Raw genomic sequence first — 12,904 nt, 5'->3', positions numbered from 1 at the left:
CGAAGGGAACTTTGTAATGTCAATCATCCTGCCTATTACGCTGCCACATATCTCTATCTGTAGATAGACAGCTTGCTTAATCACAATCAACACTCTGAGTCACGCCTGGCTAAAAACGCGGTATGAAAAGCTAGGAGGGTACCGGAAGCGGGATGCTAGGAGAAATGTGGGGACAGGAGTCCTCCGCGGTGAGGCTGCTCCGGTGAGGCACCCGGCCGCTCCCTGCTCGCCCGCCCGGCGCTGCCGCTTCCCCGCGCCCCGACCGGCGCCGCCGGGGGAGCCGCGGGGCGGAGGAGCCGAACGGGCCGGGCCGGGCCGGGCCGGGCCCTGCCAGAGACCGCCGAGCTCGCCGTCCCAGCCGCCGCTGCCCTGCTCACGGCACACACCTCATTACCGAGTCAGCAGAGCTGCTTTAATGGACTTGGGTGGAAAGGCGGTTTCACGCTCTATAAACGTTGGGTGCAAGCGTTTACTAATTAAACTCTTTCTATTTAGAAACACCTGCGTTTTAAGAAAGCTTTCTGAACGCTAGCACTGGCTGAATTTCCAACCTGCTGCAGTCTGAGCTTGTCATGCCTAACCTATGCATCGTAACAGCACTGGAAAGCATGTGAACCAAGAGGTAAAATCCTCGTACAATGCTCTTCGCACAATGTTCCTCAGACTTTCCTACCAAGGCAGAAAACAAATCTATGATGCTGTTGAATAATCTCCCAATAATTGTAGTAATTAAAATCATCATCCAGTCTGCAGTCACCTTCCTTCCTTTGACACTAGTCTTCCCTTGAATTGTTAACGTGTCTCCGGCTGAGATAAACAGAACAAGGGAGCTTTAAAATACACGGTCCAAATAAATTTAGCGGAAGAGAATTAATTCCACAGACACGCTTTTGACTGCGTTCAGTAGGCGACAGGATTTCTGAAACTATTGTGCAGATTTTTTAAACACAGGATAATATGGGTCTCCCTGCTACTCCTAAATAGTGTCACCTTAAAGATCGAGGAAAAGATGAAAGCCCAGCCTGATGCTCCACCTCGGGGCTCAGTGTGCAGGGGGCAGGAGGAGAGGGGAGTGCACCATGTAACAAACATCATATGAAAGATCAAGCAGAAATTGTGGGAGAGTGCCATAATTTTCATTTAATTTCCATGATCTATTTGATCCCAGCGTTCATCCCCTTTTTATTAGCTATAAAAGATTTCCTTCTAATCAAAAGCTGCACTTCGTCTTTACCCACAAATTAAAAACTCTGCAGTGGAAAGAATTCAGTGGACTCAACAGGCACCAAGGTCTGTATTTAAACACTATCTCTATATATCCTTCCCCCTTGTAGTATCGAGTCTTGGGCAGAATAGCGGGGAAGCCTTTTCCTAACTGAAGTTATTAATTTATCACCAGGTACCCCTCTGAGTTGCTCTGATAATCAATGCTGGTTTCTAGACCACGTAAATGAAGAGTGTAATTGAGGGGGGGAGGGGGTTTCGCACGGAAGAACTGTTGCTAAAAAAAAAAAAAAAATCTGGCAGGACGCAATCATTTATCTCGGCAATGAGCAGTTTTCCTGTTTCCTGCCCACATCCCTTCTGTTTGGCAGAAAATTAGGCTGCTTCTCTTAAACTTGGAAGGGTTTGCCCCCTTCCCACCCCTAACACCCTTGGGTAAAACTCCGTGCTCCTCCTAGGAAGCAGGGGAGATTGTACAGCAACCTTACATTTAACTGCTGCTAAATCGATTTATTTGGAAAATATTTGGCAGCTCTTTCCCAGAGCTCTTTTTGAACAGACGAGCCATTTCATCTGATGCTCTTGAATATAAACCCAGGAGCTTCCCAACCATCTGTAATGAACGAATTGTTTCCCAGCTCTACCTCCTAAAGACAGCAACTTTAGTAGTTGCACAGATCAAAAGACACTCGTAGAGAGAAGATGGCAAACAATATTGTTCAAAGGAAGTGAACTGTTGCATTTAATTAGGCTATTCTTTATTAGTATTCATATTGAGATTTTCTTTTTTTTTTTTTTAGATTTATGTTGATTTAACTGTAATGTATTTATGATGTAAATATATTCCAAGATGAAAACGTCACGGATCAATTGTAAAGGACCCGGATACATAATTTTAAAAAATCAGTTTCAGTTTATATGAGGTTCTCACCCCACTTTCGCTTCTTAGTCAGATTTGTTTATGCAGAATCGACATTTAATAGTGCTAATTGCACTCCAGTTAAATTGCCCTGATTGCAGAAAGGGAAGCAATTTTCGTGCTCTCTGTCTGGGTTTGGAAGAAATTGTTTTATATTCACCTCTTTATAAAGAAGTGGAGATAAGGCACCGAGCCTTTGCACAAATTGCACTTATGGGCTGACTGGCAGCATTCAGGCTCTATAATAGAGCATTATTTGGCCGTTTTGAATAATGTAAAGCATTTGCTGAAAGCTATTCTCCTGAAAATTGCTTTAACTTTTAAAAGGGTGATGATTCACTCCAAACCAGGCCTTTGTTACATTGTCATTATCCCCCCAAATGTTTTAACAGTCAGCTCAACACTTTAGCATAACACATTGATCTTTGTTTAAAAACTCGATTTTTGGAGTATGAAAAAAATCTGTCAGAAAATACTTGACCCCCTAAAGATTTTAGCAGCGTTCCCCCTTCCGCCGCCATTCGCTCAGCCTTTCCACCGCCTGCCTCGTTCCTGCGGGTTTTAGTTACTTTTCCGACTACAAAGGGGCGAAGAGATGGATGTGCGGCAAGCAGAGCCACCCGCCAGTCTTCAGGCACAGCAGAATCCCCACTTTGCTGTGGGAGCGCAAGCGGGCAGCGGATGCCTTTACTCGCTGATGTAGAGGCAACATTTTTAAACGTCACGCTCTCGATCTGCCTTCCAGCCGTATTTTATTGATGACTTTCCACAAGATGAGAGGAAAGACCCTCTCCCCCCACCGCCCTAGGGTTGGCCAGAAGCGCCGCGCTGCCACTTGACGACCACCACGGCAGGCTCCTGGGAAGGGAAAGAGCGGGTTCCCCCCCCGGAGAAAAGGAGGAAGGAAAGAAGGAAGGAGGGAAGGAAGGAGTCACCTGTTGGGCGACGGCTCCCGGGTGCCCCTGTCGGACTCCTTGCCTCACCCGCGGGGCTTATGTCGCTCCCCCCGCCACCGCCTTTCTGCCGCCTCCACCCGCCGAGCGCTACAGCCCCCCTGGGTACAGCCGCCGCTCAGGATCTGCTCCGGGCAGACCTTTCGAAGGAAGGGTTTGCCATGCTCTACCCGGACCCCTGCGCCGGCTGCGAGTCAATGTGGAAAGAATTAAGCGCAGAACAGTATTTTCTCCTACTGCCCCGACTCTGTTTAATACGCGGCAACAAAAAGGCGAGCGCCCTTTGAAAATAGCCTTAGACGTTTAAATAAAAGATAATCTCCAGGGACATCCTTCCTAGCGTGGCAGTCGTCCTGTAGGTTGCATAACACAGTGTAGGAGAAAACGCAATGCCCACCTTATTTAAACACACACATACAAAAAAAAAAAAAAAATATATATATATACATATATAAAAACATGTAAAGGAAAGCGAAATCATAAATTCTCGGTTTCTCCATCTTGCTCCTAAGGGATGCCTATTTTGCATCTGCTAGAAGGTTTTACACTGGATGGCTGAGGCGGCACCGAGAAGAAGGAAATATTGACTGAAATGCAGAGCAAGGGCCCGGCGTTGCTTGAACGCACTCATCATATTTCTGGTTCAGAATTGTACTCAGCTGCACTGGGAACGGCAAAAAGGAAGGGGAAAAGCTCCTATTCCCATTCTCACAGAGCCGACCGCGATGATGAAAAGTTGCACGCCTATTGATCTTCCGCGGGCACAGTACGGGCAAGCTCTAGCCAATTACTTAAGAAGCCTCCAATAATTACAAATCAAAGGGACTAGCTCGCAAGACATTGAGGAGCCGAGGTTTGGACTTACATTTCGCACATGCAGAGAGCAGGTAAAGTCTCTGTCGCTCACTGGGTGCGTGGAGTGTGCACAGTGCAGAGGCCACAGGCAAGTGCTAGGGAGGCTTATTCCAGCAGCGCCCTAGCACTGCTAGGAGGGAGCAAGCCTTCTGCCATTAGCAGCACTGCTTCCACGGGAGTATATGAGGCTTGAAAAACGTGCTGCAGGCTGCGAATTTGACTTTCAAAGTGTTTTGCTTTGCTGGCGATTACTCTGTAAAATAATATCCTCTGTCTTAAGAGACAGGATGTCAAATGCCCCTCGTCCCCTCTCCCGCCCTGGTACGAGAGCAAAGGGATGTCTGGCGGTTCCCTGGCTTTAGAATTTTTTGGCACTTTATATAACCACAAAGCCTCCTCAGTTCCTTTTGCAATGAAAGTAAGAAATACGTTGTGCACGAAATCACTTCTAGCATTTAGTAGTGAGAACAAAAAAAAAATTTAACGTGTTTTCCCAGAATGTCATTAGGTGCTGTTAGGTTATTTGTATCCAACACGGACAGCTCCCAAATGGCCAGAAAAGGAGGCAAAGGGCCTGTTGAATAAAGGCGACACAGGTATGGTTTACGGGTCGCGAGGATCGCAGGTGACTACACCAGCAGCGGGGCATCGGACACCTCCTGCACAGTTTACAGGCGACGGCGGAGCGGCGTCAGGCGTGACACCAGCCCTCCGCCGGCGCTGACCTAGCTCTCGACTCCTGCCCTCTGCGGCTCTCCCCGCTTCCCCGGCGGGCAGGCGGCGCGGGGGCGGCGGGAGTCGCGGCCCGGCGGGAGGCGCGGCCCGGGGCGCCGGGGCCGGCGGTAATTGCGGCGCGGCCGCCGCCGTCGCGGGCCGGAGCGGGGAGTTTTCTCTCCGCGCGCTGACTGGCACGCGCCCCGCGCCCCGGCGCCGGCACCTCCGCGCAGCCTGATTGGCTGCCGAGCCGCTCCGGGCCGCTCCGCCCGGGCCCTCATTGGGCGAGCGCCGCCGCCAGCGGTACTTCAAAGCGGGCGCTGCCCGCACTTAGGCAGAGTTTGGCCCCGCCGCGCCGGAGTGTCCTTAGTGCCGCCGGGCAGCGCGGGGCGCTCACCGAGCGCCGTCCCCTCCGCCCCACCGCCCAGCCCACGGACGTGCTATGGCTACGTCTATCCTCGGGGTAAGTCGCACCGCGCGCTTCCTCGCGGCTTCCCCCTGGAAAAGCTGTCGTTGCCGCCGCAAGGCTGCCCCTTGCGCAAATCGCGTGGACCCGCGGATGGGAGGCGATCCCGGCCCGCCTCGGGGGATGTCATTGCGGGCTGCCCATCGGGTCGTTCCCAAAGAGTTTAGCCTGAATACTCGTTGGGCCGGAGAGAAGCCGCGCTGCTTCTGCTTTCTTTTGTTTTGCTGTTGGTTTGGTTTGGGATTTTTTTGTTTGTTTTTTTTTAACTAGAACTACGCTCGGTTTCCAAAGATTTTCGCCAGCCCGGCGTTGCGCGAGGCGACGGTAGGAAGGCTCCGCACACTGTTCGCCTTGCTGCCATCTCTTTTTTTCCGTCGCTCCTGTACGGCTGCTCGAGGAGACGCCGCATTTCGTTCCCACGGGATTTTTGGTTTAACGGCGGTACGCTCGAGCAGCCCTCTCGGAACACGCGTGTCGCTTGTCTCCGTCGGGACCCGCTTGCGATGTAAGTCTCTCGAGCGATCAGACCGGTCCCCGGCGGAAAACGAGTTGTGCCGAGAGTGGCAGGGCTGGAGCCTTCCTCCAAAATAAGAGAAAACTTTTCCGCGGTACCGTTCGTTGAGCCGCGGTTCTACCCGCGCTGCCGTGTCCCCGCGGGAGCCTGGCGAGGTGGCAAGGGCTAGGCTGACGGGCCGGCTTTGTCTCTTCCCGCAGGAAGAGCCGAGATTTGGAACGACTCCCCTGGCCATGCTGGCCGCTACCTGCAACAAAATCGGCAACACTAGTCCCCTGACCACCCTGCCCGAGTCTAGCGCCTTCGCCAAAGGGGGCTTCCACCCCTGGAAACGCTCCACCTCCAGCTGCAACCTGGGCTCCAGCCTCTCGGGCTTCACGGTGGCCACGAGCAGGGGCTCCAACGGACTGGCCAGTGGCACGGGCACCGCCAACAGCGCCTTCTGCCTGGCTTCCACCTCGCCCACTTCCTCAGCCTTCAGCAGCGACTACGGCGGCCTCTTCTCCAACTCGGCGGCGGCGGCGGGCGTGTCCCCGCAGGAGCCCGGCGGGCAGTCGGCCTTCATCTCCAAAGTGCACAGCTCGGCGGCCGAGAGCCTCTACCCGCGGGTGGGCATGGCACACCCCTACGAGTCCTGGTACAAGTCGGGCTTCCACTCCACGCTCTCGGCGGGCGAGGTGGCCAACGGAGCGGCCTCCTCCTGGTGGGATGTGCACACCAACCCGAGCTCCTGGCTTGAGGTGCAGAACCCGGCGGGGGGGCTGCAGAGCTCGCTGCACTCGGGCGCCCCCCAGGCCTCGCTGCACTCCCAACTGGGCACCTACAACCCCGACTTCAGCTCCCTCACCCACTCCGCCTTCAGCTCCACCGGCCTGGGCTCCACGGCCGCCTCGCACCTGCTCTCCACCAGCCAGCACCTGCTCACCCAGGAGGGCTTCAAGCCCGTGCTGCCCTCCTACACGGACTCCAGCGCGGCGGTGGCGGCGGCCAGCGCCATGATCTCGGGCGCCGCCGCCGCCGCCGCCGGGGGCGGCTCGGCCCGCTCCGCCCGCCGCTACTCGGGCCGCGCCACCTGCGACTGCCCCAACTGCCAGGAGGCCGAGCGGCTGGGGCCGGCGGGGGCCAGCCTGCGGCGCAAGGGGCTGCACAGCTGCCACATCCCCGGCTGCGGCAAGGTGTACGGCAAGACCTCGCACCTGAAGGCGCACCTGCGCTGGCACACGGGCGAGCGGCCCTTCGTCTGCAACTGGCTCTTCTGCGGGAAGCGCTTCACCCGCTCCGACGAGCTGCAGCGGCACCTGCGGACTCACACGGGCGAGAAGCGCTTCGCCTGTCCCGTCTGCAACAAGCGCTTCATGCGCAGCGACCACCTGAGCAAACACATCAAAACGCACAACGGGGGCGGCGGGGGCAAAAAGGGCAGCGACAGCGACACGGACGCCAGCAACCTGGAAACGCCGCGCTCCGAGTCCCCCGACCTCATCCTGCACGAGGGGGTGGGCGCCGCCGCCCGCGGACCGGGCAAGGAACCTACCGCAGGGCCCGGCGACTCCTAGGGGCAGCGCCGCCGGAGCCGCTCGGACTGTGCCCCGCGCCGGCCGGAGGGACGCGAGCCGCCCCGCCGCCCACGGCGCCCCGGACCGCAGCGGGGGCGGGCCGGTGGACGGCGGGGCCAGAGAGGCGCGGCCCCCGTCCCGCCCGGCCAGTGGGTACCGAGTGACACTTTCTTCCGTTTCCCTTTTCTCTTTCTGTTGGAAGGCAAGCATCCTAAGAGAGGCTTAAGGTGAGAAATACAGCTGCAACTCTGAGACGGTCCCTCTGTATCTCATAAACATCTGTATAAATAGGGTTCAAAAAAGAAGAAAAACAGAAAAAAAAAAAAAGAAAACCAGATCGTGTTCCCTTATTTTTCTTGTAAATGTTGATCTGATAGGGGGTTTGGGGATTTTTTTTTTTAATTGGTGAATTCCTGAAATTCAGGGAGGTTTTGGGGTTCTGATTAATTTTTTTTAATTTTAAATTTCTGATGCACTTTGTGGAAGTCAGTATATATGTAAAAGATATTTAAAATGTTGAGTTAACACTTCACTCAAACACACATAAGTTAAGGTCTCTTAAAGAAATTAAATGCGTTTATCTGTATGGAAAAAATCTTGACATATTTTCATTTTGGTATTATTAAAGGACTCTGAACAATATACTCACGGGTTTGTTCTTCTTCGTGTCCCCTCCTTCCCCCCGCCCAGTCCTCGCAGGGGTCACTTTTTCAGTGGGAGCCCTTGCACCCCTTTCCATCGTTCTTACAGTCACTGTGATTAAAAATACAGCCAGCAATTATAGCTGGGAGGGGATGGGACCGGCCCCCGAGCCGGGCGCACTGAACCACTCTGCTCACTCTTTTCAAACCGCCTTTGCTTTGGTTTACTTAAAAAAAAAACCAAAAACAACCCCCCCCCCCCAAAAAAAAACCAAACAAATTTTAACCGAGTCTAAGCCCTGCTACAGCTGGGAACCATGCTGAGACCTAAGCGTCTTTGGTGAAACCGTCCCCAAAATCGAGTGAAGGCAAACTGTGCTGAGGAACTATTTATTTAATTTTAAAAGCCTTCAGCGCCACAAGGCTGCCTAGGCTGGGAGGTGATCTCGAGGGAATAAATCGCTAGAGTCAATACTCCGGAAAAGACATTTCATGCCTAAATGAAAATCTTGTTAAATGTTATTAATTTTGACTTAGAGCACACAGCAGCCCCCTGTGCCTTGTATTCCCTTATTAGGGATTCATGTCTTATCAAATATCTAATTAATCTCCTAGACATCATTTGTTCTGGCCAACTTTATCTCAGCTGGTCCACGGGGAAAACTCCGAATATTCTCGGTGACAAAGCTCCCTTGAAGATCCTTTTAATTGTCCAAATTAACTGCACCAAATTTGCATGTCAAACGGTAAAGGGCAACCTAAGATAAAATGTAAACGTTTTAAAAGCCCCAAACTAAGCACTTGATTTGATAACTAGGCTTTTTAATGTTATGGAAGACAACTGCTCCTTTCCTTTTCAAAGACAGTTGATCTATGCAAATAGTGAATTGGAAATGCTTATGTCCCCATGCAGTCAAATGGTCCTTGCATGTTATTTGAATATCAGTGGCTCTGCTATTGAAAAGGTTCAAGGATGCTCTCTGACTTCTTTGTGATTACTCAGTGCAGCGTCTTATTCTGAAGAAAAAAACTCAGGAATAATTAAAGGCTGGGCTAAGGCCTGGGAACACATTTGGGACAGGAATCTCATTTAGACAGGCTCTTTCAAAATAAGGCACAGTTAAATTGACCAGAAGGCAATTATTGAAATGAAAATTATTTTCACTCCCTTTGTCTCCTGACCACCAACCTAACAGCCACAGTATTTTTTTAAAGGCAAATTGTTAAATGAGATAATTGTGTTATTAAAAAAAAAAAAAAAAAAGAGGGTGAGGAAAAAAAAAGTTAATTTACTCTGCCCGGTACAGATTGGATGAATACAAATATTTTAATCCTCCATAAAACGGGGAATGCTAATAGCATCGGGAAACGGATTCTGCTGTCGACCACCAACTGGAATAAAGACGTTGCGTTAAAGAAAATACATCTGCCGTGAATACTAATAACCGCGTCCCACCTCCTCCGCGCCACTGTTGCACAAAAGCGGCCGGGCAGTGCCGACACCGCCTGTGCCCTGGGGCGGCGGCGGCGGGAGTCCGGCGGGCCGTTCCGCGGCCCGGGGGAAGGGAGCCTCCCGGGAGAGGCACCTCGCATCCCAGCTGCCGACAGCACCTTCCCCGGGAGCCGCTCCGGAATTTTCCTGGCCAAAAGCATCCCGGCAAGGTGTCTTTCCTCCCGCCCCCGGGCGGGTGCCGTCAGGTTTCCCCGCGGGCAAGGGAGGGGAGCGGGCGCGGGGGACGCGCTCGGGCGGCGGTAACACGCAGAGCGGGCCGGCGGCGGGACCCGGCTCTCCTCCCTGCCGGGCGGCCTGGGGGCTGCGCAGGAATGCACCCACGCGGGGTGCCGGGCAGGAGTCAGCTTTGTTTTCGATTTATAATAAAACACATCAAAGGACACCATCCAGGTCCAGTTGCTGCCAGGCCGGGGTTACAATTCTCAGCTCAGTGATCAAGGACCTCTTTGCATTGCCTTTGCCCCTTCGGGTCAGAAAACGTCCATCACTTACAGACTCCCCAGAAACGAGGAAGGGAGCAGCTCTGGGCCGCAGAGCCGGTTCGTTTAACCGAGAAAACAGAAAGCGTGTCACCTTTTTAAAAAATAAATGACACCATTCTTTCGTAAATGTTGGAGATAATTATATGGTCTGGGGAACTTCTACACAAAAATACCTAACGAACAAACGGTGGGAGAACCGAGAAATAAATTTGATTTCGGTCTTTGAATCACCTCTTTAGTAGTTCACCTCTTTAGTAAGAGGACGCTAACCCGAGAGCGGGAGAGCACCGGGAACAAGAGGGGTGCCCTCTCGGGCTCCGGCGGGAAGGGAGGCACAGGGAAAGCCGGGCTCCCCGCCGCCTTGGCCCCGCTCACCCTGGGCTTGCTCGTGAGCTGAGCCTAGCTCCCATTTACATCCTGCTCCAGCTACTTCTGCCCATTCCCACACCTCGCGGACAGCAACTTCAACCCGGCTCCGCGAACCCGTTAAAACACGGCAAACAACCAGCCAGCGACAGCAACCACCACAGACGGGAGAGAAGGTAAAATGCCAGGAGAAATTATCTACTACACGTCATTCGATCGCCAGGTTGCCCGTCCGCAGGAAGCGTGTCCCTTGCCCCCTGCGGCGAGTTACAGACCCAGCGGCTCGTTTTACACTTAAAAGGTAACATTAATGTTTTTGTTCTAATGAGATAATATATAAACACCCGATCTCGTGCCTGGACAGCTTCTTAATTGCGTCTTTCAATTCAAATGGAAACTTTATCTGCGGGAGCTGTAATTTATTTGCAGCCATTATCTGTTCGCCAGGATCCTCTCCCACCCTTCCAAAACGCAGATGAAGGGAAACTAACAGACAGCCCGCCCCTTTGAGTAATTGGTGCGCTAAGTGTTTATTTTAAGTAAGAATAATTTAGCTACAAATTTCCTCAAGGAATAACATCCTTCACACATTACAAAAAAGAGAGCAGGAACAAGCCTGAGCCCGCACACCGGGACGCTCCCGGCGCTGCCCCGCGCGGGCTGCACGGCGGCTGCCGGGCGCCACCTAGAGGCGCTGCCGCGGCGGGCGCGGGCTGGGGGCGCGGCCGGGCCGGCCGCGGGGGCGGCGGCGAGGAGCCGGCAGCGGGAGCGCGGGGGACCGTGGCGGCTGGGGCGGGACGGGGGCGCGGCGCGGCAGGGCTCCGGGGAGCGGGCGGGCTAGCGCGAACTTCTCTGGGAGACGGTGGGGGTGAGGCGGGCCCGCCGCGACCGCGCGCACACCCGCCCCGGGGCAGCCGGCCCGGCCTCGGCGCTCCCTGAGCCCCCACCCGGAGGGGCGGCCGGGCCCTCGACGGTCACCGCTCCGCAACCTCCGCGCGGCCCCGCGGGCCGGCCCCGCACCTGCGGCCGGGCGCGGCTCCCGGTGGGCATCCGGCGGCGGGCTCCGGGCGCGGCTCTGCCGCCGCCGCCGCCTCGGCGCCGCTGTTGTTCCACAAACGCGCGGCAGCGCTGCTCCCGAGATGTGCTAATTGGTACCTGGCTGGCAGGGCGCGGGGTCCCTGTCCGCTCCCCGGCACAAAGTAGGCTGCTAGAAAATTTGAAACTGCCTTTCAGCCTAAAGCTGCCTTACCTGAATGTCATAATTACAGTAATTATGTACATCCAAATTACATGCTAATTAAATTAGAATCAAATCGTTCTAAATCGAAATCAAATGAGGTAGCGAGAATTAATCAATGACAACATAAATAGAGAGCTTCCTTCAGGGATATTTATTGTACCGATCCGAGCAGGAGCCCCATCTGGGAGTCACCCGTCTATTTACTTTCAGAGTAGCAATAATTTATTGCCCAGTGTTAATTCTAAGCCACGGGTCCGGCGGGGCGGCACGCCCGAAAAACGGCCCGGGACCCCTCGCCTGAAGCTCCCCGTCGCCCCTGCCCGCCCCGAGAGCCGCCCGACGGACCCGGCTGGCCTGCCCCGTCCCGACGCAGCCCCAGCCCCGGGCCAAGCAGCAGGAGAGCACCCGGCAGAGCTGCCCGCCCGCCCCCGGACTGCCGCGGGCCCCGCTCCGGCGCCGGGGAGTCCCTGCCGGGAGCCCTGCCCTCCCCGCCAGGCTGAGGGAACCATCTCACGGCGCCGCGGCCCCCACCGCCCAGCCCCGCAGAGGGTTAACCCTATTCCGCGGCTTTTACGAAAATAAATAAATAAATAAATGACGGAATCGCTGGAGCTGCTCTTACCTCCATCTGCGGAGCGACAGCACCTCCTGCCGGGCCCCGCCGGCTCTGCCGAGCGCCGCGCTCGGCCCGGGGCGGTGGCGCCCCAAGGCCCCGCGGGCCGGGGCGGGGCCGGGCGCGCGCAGCCGCCCCTCGCCGCGGGCGGTGCCGGCGGGGCCCGTGAGGGCGCAGCGGGCGAGCACCGCCCTGGGCCTGCCCCGCCCGCCCCACCGCGGCTCCAGCACAGCCCCTCTGCCCGGAGCATCCCGGCCGGGCCCCGCGGTGGCGAAGGCGGCCCCACCCTCCCGCAGCCGCCGTCTTGGGCCCCGAGGGTCGCTTCCGTACCGGTGAGGGGACACAAACTGGCCTAGGGAAGGTACGGGGAGCAGTGAGACACTGCCTCCACAGCCGCACCAACCTTCCCCTGGCAGGATGACTGGTTTGTTTCAAAGCTCTTCCACACGTAGTCTGAGACAGATACATCCAAAATGTCATGATTTTTCTGCCACTCTTTTCCTATGTGAAAAGGCAGGATAGACATAGTACACTGTTTAACTACATGGAAAGCAGTAAAGTGCAGAGCCCACAAAAGAGTGTAGAGCTGCGGATGTCGAGCTGTCCACCCTTCTTCAGGTGGGAGTCAATTGCTTTGTGGTTGGCAGATTCCTGAGCCAAACACAAAACAACTGGAGAGACCCTCCTTTGGAACGGAGGCACCTTACAGTTATTCCTATCTTTCCTGCGGCACTTAACATGAAAATTTTCCACCAGAATACGCCTTTTCCCCTATCACATTACTCTGTCCTCTCTTACACAGAAGGATAATAAATCCTTCATGAGAGGTTTTGTTTAGATTGCTAAAA

At 54.7% G+C, this 12,904-nt stretch overlaps 1 protein-coding gene across 1 annotated transcript; it reads left to right on the top strand.

The window, feature by feature from the left end:
* Window positions 1–4,963: 4,963 nt before the first annotated feature.
* Window positions 4,964–7,843, top strand: SP9 (Sp9 transcription factor). Its single transcript, XM_048310330.1, has 2 exons — window positions 4,964–5,128; window positions 5,846–7,843. Exons 1-2 carry the CDS (start codon window positions 5,108–5,110, stop codon window positions 7,199–7,201), a joined length of 1,377 nt encoding a protein of 458 aa, XP_048166287.1. The 5' UTR covers window positions 4,964–5,107; the 3' UTR covers window positions 7,202–7,843.
* Window positions 7,844–12,904: the final 5,061 nt, after the last annotated feature.

This window comes from Corvus hawaiiensis, chromosome 7 (genome assembly GCF_020740725.1).
Source record: "Corvus hawaiiensis isolate bCorHaw1 chromosome 7, bCorHaw1.pri.cur, whole genome shotgun sequence".
Classification (NCBI taxonomy): Eukaryota; Metazoa; Chordata; class Aves; order Passeriformes; family Corvidae; genus Corvus; species Corvus hawaiiensis.
This window is presented reverse-complemented; position numbering and strand designations above follow the sequence as displayed.

Coding starts and splice junctions, on each gene's coding strand:
- SP9 (XM_048310330.1), top strand. CDS start 5,108: ATGGCTACGTCTATCCTCGGG. Junction 5,129..5,845: donor TGGCTACGTCTATCCTCGGG/GTAAGTCGCACC, acceptor CTCTTCCCGCAG/GAAGAGCCGAGATTTGGAAC.